The 8,659-nt window shown below is 37.6% G+C and overlaps 1 protein-coding gene across 1 annotated transcript in view; it reads left to right on the forward strand.

Annotated features, from left to right (window-relative positions):
* The first annotated feature begins 3,928 nt into the window (after nucleotides 1-3,928).
* The window catches only part of LOC107575526 (uncharacterized), a 17,393-nt gene continuing 12,662 nt past the window's right edge, over nucleotides 3,929-8,659 (forward strand). Inside the window, exons 1-6 of the mRNA XM_016261889.1 lie at nucleotides 3,929-4,207; nucleotides 4,459-4,782; nucleotides 4,915-5,202; nucleotides 5,493-5,627; nucleotides 7,925-8,254; nucleotides 8,622-8,657. Of these exons, the coding sequence (XP_016117375.1) occupies nucleotides 4,141-4,207; nucleotides 4,459-4,782; nucleotides 4,915-5,202; nucleotides 5,493-5,627; nucleotides 7,925-8,254; nucleotides 8,622-8,657 (1,180 nt within the window). The 5' untranslated portion in view covers nucleotides 3,929-4,140. The remainder of the gene's footprint in view (nucleotides 4,208-4,458; nucleotides 4,783-4,914; nucleotides 5,203-5,492; nucleotides 5,628-7,924; nucleotides 8,255-8,621; nucleotides 8,658-8,659) is intronic.

Below are 8,659 nucleotides of genomic sequence, written 5' to 3' on the forward strand. Positions count from 1 at the left end.
GCTCGTCCGTTCTACTACACAGCACTAACAGCACAATACTGAATACCAGACAACATCCTCACATTACTGGAAGCATGGTCCACTAATAAAGAGAAAACTCAATAAAGAAGGATGTGTTGTGCATCCTAACTGTGCAGTTATGGCTATAGTAACCAGGCAAACACCGATTTCTTGCTGGAAACATGCTGGTGGGACAAGCTGTAAACCCATGACCCTTGGCCCCAACATGCAACTCTAAAACAGCATGTTATACAGTTCTGACGGGTGCTTTTCTAGCATGCAATATTTTTGCAGTCTATAGAAAACACTATAAATGTAAAATCTATAAATCTGCTATAAGTCAATTTAATAGGACATTATAGTAACAGTATTTAATGGTACGTTATAAATTATTAGGCAATGTGAGCTAAGAGGCACAGAATTCCTTAGAGTAGTTTGGTTGTTTCTTTGTGTTTTATTATTTATACATTGTATAAAATTAATATGTATCCACTAAATCAAAGATATTGTGGTATAAACAACATGTAGAAAGCAATTTTTTTTTGTGATGTGACAAGAAAACCATAACAGGAAATGACTTCACAGATAGGACCCCGTAGGCCCTCATGACTATGTGTAAAGGTCAATAAGTCTCAAATAAAATAATTTCAATAAATAATTCAACATTCCTACAACATGGCAAGAATAGTTTAGATTCACGCGCCAAATGGTACAACCCCAAGACACTTGAAATTCATGTTTTTTTTGTTTTGTTTTGTTTTCAAATCTATTTTTGAAATCACACCTAGACCCCCACTCTTCCTGCTTTTTTTTCTTTTTGTACTTCAACATATCTTGTTATTGTCTGCCAGTGTCTGGGACAAATTCACAAATTTCTTTAGCTTTTACTGAATTATGTTAAACACATTTTACACATCTCAGATCTTCTTCACCAAATAATCTAAATTCGTTACTCATTATACAAAATTGTAGAAACATCTTGGGCATCCTGATTTGTCGTTGACCCATATAACACATATTTATGTCAAAAGGAAAACAGTCTGTGGGGTTCATGCTAGCAGGACAGGAAGAAGCCCCTCACCCACATGCATAATACATTAGAAACTCACCACAAGACGTTTGTCCATCTATCAGAGCAAAACCACATTTCTTTCCAGACCTAAAGGAATCAGGCCACGTCAGGTTTCGTTTTGACTCTAAACTGAACGTGAAGAATGTGAAGAGAAGAAAACAAATTCGGTGGAATCCTTATTCTCAAGAAAACCGAAAAGATGGTAAGCCTTGATATCTATGATGCCTTGAAATGACTTTTTACTCGTACTTTTAAAACTGAGATGTCCTATCTTGGTTACAGTTTTTCTCAAATGCTAAAACACAAAAGCCAATCCTCTAAACCAAATGACCAGTTGTCTAAACACATTTACTAAATCTAGCCATCATTTTCCAATATCATAAACACATTTCACATGAAGACACAATTCACAAAACACAATCCTCCGTTCTCATAAATCTTAACACATTTTTCTTTGCTAAAACACAAGTTGCAAAAGAACTCTACTCATATTCTCAAATGAAAGCTCATGTGATGCAAAATGCTTGCCACAGTCAGCAATATTTGAACACAATGAACACACCTGGCGTCATTCATTACACACAACGACTCAAAATTGAAGACACTTGTTGCTAATGCTGTGACCACATGTATAAAAGCAAGTTCAGAGTGCACAGTTTGCTGAAGATTCCAAACAAACACAATGGATGAAGGCAGAGTCAGGGGAAGAGGAATTCGAGTCAGAGGAGGGAGAAGAGCTGGCCATGGAAGAAGAGGAGCAGGCCAACGAGGAAGAGGAGTTCAAATCAGAGGAGGAAGAGAGGAAGAGGAACAAGGGAGAGGAGAAGGTCCAGGAGGGAGAGCAAGACAACCTCGCACCATCATTACGGACGAGATGCGAAGATGCGAGATTGACCATGTCATTGTCCATGGCATGACAATGGCTGAAGCAGGACTACGAGTCCGTCCAAACCTGAGTAGGTTCACCGTGGCCACCATTATCAGGGCATTCAGACAACACAACAGGTATTGTACTCTATTGCTTTCTTTGTCACAATACAATTTTACAAGCCTGTGAAAGTAGTCTATTGGTTTCAAATCAGTTGTTACTGTATTGTAAAACATGTCAATTGACAACACATGTTTCTTTCTTTAGAGTTGAAAGAATGCCACATAGAGGTGGGAGGGTTGCCATATTTACAGCGGCACAAGAAACCCTCATTGTGGATATGGTTCGTGAGAACAACCTCATCAGACTCCGGGAGATCAGAGACAAAGTCATTGCCGATAATGTCAACTTTGAGAGCATTGATGATGTCAGCTTGGCCACAATAGACCGAGTTCTCCGGCGCCAAAAGATGCGGATGAAACCGGTCTATAGGGTTCCCTTTGAGCGCAACTCTGCGCGACACAAAGACCTACGTTACGAGTATGTGCAAGTAAGTATACATCCATGTTCACAGTACAGTTAGTGGACATACTGTGTTGCTCAGTGGCCTACATTACTTCTGGACAATACTGTGCTACCTGATTGACTGTTCTGAACACCTGTGCACTTTCACATTTTCACAGAGGATATTACAGTTGGACGCGATGGCCAGACCTCATGAGTACCTCTTCCTGGATGAGGCTGGCTTCAACCTGCAGAAATGAAGGCAAAGAGGCCGTAACATCATTGGCCAAAGAGCCATCACTGAGGTTCCTGGCCAACGGGGGGGTAATATTACTCTTTGTGCGGCCATGGGTTTGGAGGGGCTTGTCCACCGGCATGCTGTCCTTGGGTCTTACAACACCCAACGTCTCCTCACCTTCCTAGAGGAGCTAAAAGACATCCTCCTGGACTGCCAACAACACCATCCTGGGCCCGCACATCACATTTATGTGATCATTTGGGACAATGTACGCTTCCACAAAACAAACCAAATCAGAGAGTGGTTCACCACCAACAGTAACCACTTTTTAAACGTCTGTCTGCCACCCTACTCCCCTTTCCTGAACCCTATAGAGGAGTTCTTCTCATCGTGGAGATGGAAGGTTTATGACAGACAACCATACACTAGAGAGAACCTCCTAAGGGCAATGGAGCTGGCCTGTGTTGACATCCCAGTGGAGGCCTTCCAAGGATGGATTCGCCATTCCAGGGCGTTTTTCCCGCGGTGCCTGGCAAGAGACAATATAGCCTGTGATGTGGATGAGGTGATGTGGCCCGATGCCGCACAGTGATTGTGGTGTGAATAAAGTAAATAAAAAAATTTCACACCCTGATCATGTTTTCAAGAGTACTGTTGTGTGCAATAGATTCTGTTTTTGCATTGAGTTGTGTTACAGTAGTGTACATGCAGAATTTACTATAGATTTATACTCTTCATATGAAACTCACAAATCTAAATGCCTAATCCTCTGCAGAGATCTAAGAACATCCATTACTGTAAAGTTTCTAAAAAATATGCATTGGCAGTTATGAAACAAAGAACCTTCTCCCAAATTGAGCATTGTGTTTTCAATTGTTTTGCTGTAGTGTGTAATGATGTGTATAGTGTTTACATTTTTGAAAGCTTCGAGCTGCTCTTTTGGTGTGAAAGTTTGAGTTTTGAAGTGAGAAGGTGTGGTTGTGTTTATGTAGCTTTAGAAAAGGGTGTTGTTTAGACACTGGGATACATGGAGGAAACGTTTGTGAAATGTGTTTTAGCATTTGAGAAAAACTGTAATATTAAATAATAAAAACAGGTTATATAATTAAATTATATATGAAGTTGAATGAAAATAGTTTGTGTTCAGTCATAAAATAAAATTAATTACATTCATATATAAATTAAACCCGGTGCATAACTGAAAGACACAAAGGCGTTCGCTGACAATCAAGCGCGTTCACAGACGCGCGCGCACACTCTGGCGGCGCGCGGAGGAGAAGTTCAGATCATCTGACTGAAAGTTGCGTCGTGTGTTCTTTCTTTACAGACCACGAAGCTACAAATTCCCCTTCGTTTTTAAAATAGGCTATAATTGGTGAAATATCTTCATAACCGCACGGGAACGCTCCTCAGCAAAGTTTTAGGAAATTAGTTTTTTCCTCCCAGAAGCGTTAAGTGATGTCTCAGTCAAAGAAAATCTTTTATGCATTTGTTTGGTTCTGCTTGCGTTTTGAAGGCCGGATTGGTAAGTCATGCATGTTTTATGGCATCAGCTCTTTATATTAGAGATAAACCAGTCCAATATAAAATCAAGAATTACTCCCTTTTGCCTTTTGAGGGGGGGGGGTCATTAGTTAGTTGACCAGCTACCATTTTACAAAAGCATCTTAGCTGTTTTGTTTCTGGTCCACGATGATCTACCTTGTACCAGGTAATAAACACTTTGGACCAAATAATATGTGATTGAGTGGCAGTTCCTGTTCCATTGTTCTCCAGGTGTGTTTGGTGTTGAGCCCGGTGAAATGAAAACAGCAACAGAGGGAGATTCTGTCACTCTACAAACTGAGGTACGGAGAGGTGAAGATCTGCTTTGGATGTTTGGACCTCGAGAGGTCCTCATTGCTCAAGTCAAAAAGGAGGCTGGAGTCTTCAACGTTTATGATGGCGCTGATGGGAGATTCAGAGACAGACTGGTGCTGAACTATGACACCGGATCGCTGACCGTTAAAAACATCAGATCTGAACATGCTGGACTCTATAAACTAGAGATCATAAGTAATACAGTCTCACACTCACAAACATTCACAGTCTCTGTCTATGGTGAGTAGAGAAACAGTGTTGTTTGTTCTTTAATATTGTGTTTGCTAAATAATTCTCAATACTCTTAATATAAAACGGTTTTTTTTTTCTCAGTAAACTTATTCTAATTGGTCATTTCATATCATTTTCCAGCTCGTCTTCCCATTCCTGTCATCACCAGAGACTCTTCACAATGTTCTTCTTCATCATCATATTGTTCATTGTTGTGTTCAGTGGTGAATGTGAGTCGTGTGAGTCTCTCCTGGTACAAAGGAAACGGTTTATTGTCCAGCATCAGTGTGTCTGATCTCAGCATCAGTCTATCTCTACCTCTGGAGGTGGAATATCAGGAGAAAAACAACTATAGTTGTGTGTTGAACAACCCCGTCAGCAACCAGACCACACATCTGGACATCAGTGAACTTTGTTGGCCATGTCCAGGTACGTCAATGTTGATATTAGAGATTATTAAGTATGCAATGTAGACATTTTTTCAAATTATTTTGCATTTTTCCATATTTTATATCTAATGCTAGTCTATACGATTTGTTAGTATTGCGTGATTTGAGTAGGTGAGATGGCAATCAATGGTAAACTGCACACTGTGGCTATCACACTTATCAGTTTGAATCTCCACATCACACATTTAGACCGGTAAAAAAGACAGTCTGTGAACATTCATTGTGAACTATATTGTTCATATAGTTTCTGTGTTCTCTTATGTTCTCCAGCTCCTCTGCCGATTCCTGTCATCACCAGAGACTCTCCAGAGACTCTCTGTTCTTCATCAGCTTCACAGCAGAATTGTTCATTTTTATGTTCAGTGGTGAATGTGAGTCATGTGACTCTCTCCTGGTACAAAGGAAGTAAGTAGCCTAATTTAAACAACAGTTTTCAACTTTGTTTTTGCCATAAAGAAGCTGACATGGCTTTAAAATCTGTATTACTACTATTAAATGTTTTTATTTATTTATTTATTTTTTTACTTTATTAGACTATTAATTATTTTCTTTAATTATATATATGTATATATATATATAGTACAAGTATTGCATGTGCAGTCTGGAGGATACTTAGTTTTTCAATTTAATTTCACTATGACTAAATGTAATGTAAGAACAAGAATTTTTTACATTTTTTTATATTTTTAAGTACAGCATATCACACAGCAAGACACTTGAAATCACCTATAAACATGAAAAACACATGCATGTACATTTATTTACAAAATTTACAATCGAAATGTCATGCGAACATGGTTCATGAACTCATTGTTATGCTTTTTATTATAGTCGGTTTGTGTTGTTTGTTGGTACTTTCCATTATGTGCCACTTGCAGAATTGTATCTCTACATTGTAGACCTATGAGACCCTTCATAAGTCTTAAATGTGTCAATTCAGTTGCTGTTTAAGCTTCTCAGTGTGATTATTCATGCAAGTTATTATCCAGACCGCTTCTCAAGGCTTTTAGACGGCAGGTTACTTTTCCCAGCGCTGATATGAAAGAGCTGATCACAGCAATTTCTGATTTACAGATGAGGATGTTAAAGAATACTTTTATAGACGCATGTGCAGGGTCTTTATTGGAGCTTTATTCTTGTAGCTAGTAGATTTAAATGATCATAAGTTTGGCTGTTCAAATGTCTTAAATGAGGCCCAACCCCTCCAGACATGTGTGTGTTGCTCAATAGAAATCGTTATATTGAGCCGTAAGTCGCCCCCTGGTGGAAGACACCTCCTGTCTTCACCTGTATCGAAAACAATATTTACCGCCCAAAGGGCCTCAAGTCCGCTCTAGGAGCAAGAATGTCAGCGTATCGAGAAATATAACGTCTCTGTCTGAGAAATGGTTTGACATAAGTGTACAATGTTGACTTTGTCAAGGTAATATATAGCGTATGGTTCAAATACTACCTGCAGTTTGATTCTTTACCAAAAGTTTCTCCGTGAATTCACCATCCACTGTTTTTGTCCGATGACAGATCTCTAGCTAAACGTATGGCATGTGTAGCACACATACAAAACACTAAACAGCTTCTTTGTATAGAAAAAATATTTCCCTTACCCTTAATTTGTTGACTGGCCGTCACAATGTATGTCGTGTATAATGCATTATCCACCGCTTCGGTCCTCAATAGTTTCTAAACGCGTATAGATCTCTCTCAACATTTTTTTATTTAAAAATAAATCCTTTACAGCTGTTTTAATCCGCCTAAATGGCTCAACAAAACCAACAAATAACGCAAATATCGTAATATTTAATTAAACGGAAGAAAAAGATCGTCGTCTCTATATGTTATAAAGCGCTACTGTATCATCCAGTTTCAATTTTAATATCGCAGCCAGACAATCGCACACCAGTTTCCGCATTCTGCTCGTCCGCCCTCTCGCGAGATTTCATTTAAAACTCAAGGATGGAACTACTTGTTTATTTGGAATGAGACGGGTTTTGGTTTTTTTTGGATTTGGATCCTGCCTTACACATGCCTTACCAGATTTCTGAAATGGTTTGCAAATATAGTGTATTATATTACTATAAAAACAGTAGTCTGACCATAATTTATGTCCCATATAACACGCAATTTAAGTAAAATACACTGTAAAAAATGCTGGGTTGTTTTAACCCAACTTTGGGTCAAATATGGACTAACCCAACTGTTAAAATTAAATTACATTTTTCAATTACATTTTTTTACCCAAAAGTTGGGTTAGTCTATATTTGACCCAAAGTTGGGTTGAAACAACCCAGCATTTTTAGAGTGTACATTAACGTGTAACACGTACTATGATTTTCACTGAAACAGAATGTATATTTGTGCATATATGCAAAATATTTAAAATATTAAATGGCTTATTTATCTCTTTTTTATATTTAAGGTAGGCTACAGATGCATGTGGATGTACATTAAATGAAAATGTTTTGTTTAAACATATTTAACGTGTTGTGTATTCTATAGTTTTGTGCATGCTTATATTTATTTTTTAGAGCTATCACTGTATATTTAGTAATATACTAGATTTTTTTCTTCTAAATGTGGGGCTTATTTAGAGTTCTGCGTAGAAAAATACTTGTAAACTGTTGCAGATGGCATGAAACTTAGAAACTTATGTGAAGAATATTATTGTTATACTGGTGTTTTCTTTGTTTCTGGTTGTTCTCCAGGTGTGTTTGGTGTTGAGGTGTTGAGAGTGGAGATACGTGAATTGATGGAAGGAGATTCTGTCGTTCTAGACACCAAGTGTATTACCAAACTACAGAAAGATGATAAGATAGTGTGGAAGTTTGGATCTAATGTCATAGCTACAATCAAGGCCAATAATCCCTTATTATATGACACTGATGATGCAAGATTCAAAGACAAACTACAAATAAACGATCAAACTGGGGACCTCACCATCAGAAACACCAGAACCACACACTCTGGGTTTTATGAAGTGAACATCACCAATATCACTCACACAACATACAGGAGATTTAGTGTTACTGTCCTTGGTAAGCACTCTTTTATGACAAAGAGGAACATATTTTAATACTTAATTTTTCTAAATGAACTGCAGTGTTTGGGTCATACAGAATGTTTCTTTTAATTTAACACACACACACATATATATATATATAAGTCTATATTTGTGCTTTGTCATATTACAGATATTTAATGCCAATGGTGAAATAAATATGTTGATGTATTCGTTTGTAAATAATATTTTATTTGCACTTGTGATTTTTTTTCTCTGAGTATTTTCTGAATGTGTTTTTTATATTATATTTTATATATATATATATATATATATTAGAATTATTGTCAGAACACAATCATTAACATCAGTTATTTATGTGCATTATTCTACATGTATTTCAGATGCGATTCCTACAAAAGTTTCAGTAACGGCGGGAGAG

This window comes from Sinocyclocheilus grahami, unplaced genomic scaffold (assembly GCF_001515645.1).
Source record: "Sinocyclocheilus grahami isolate Dianchi unplaced genomic scaffold, SAMN03320097.WGS_v1.1 scaffold2692.1, whole genome shotgun sequence".
Classification (NCBI taxonomy): domain Eukaryota; kingdom Metazoa; phylum Chordata; class Actinopteri; order Cypriniformes; family Cyprinidae; genus Sinocyclocheilus; species Sinocyclocheilus grahami.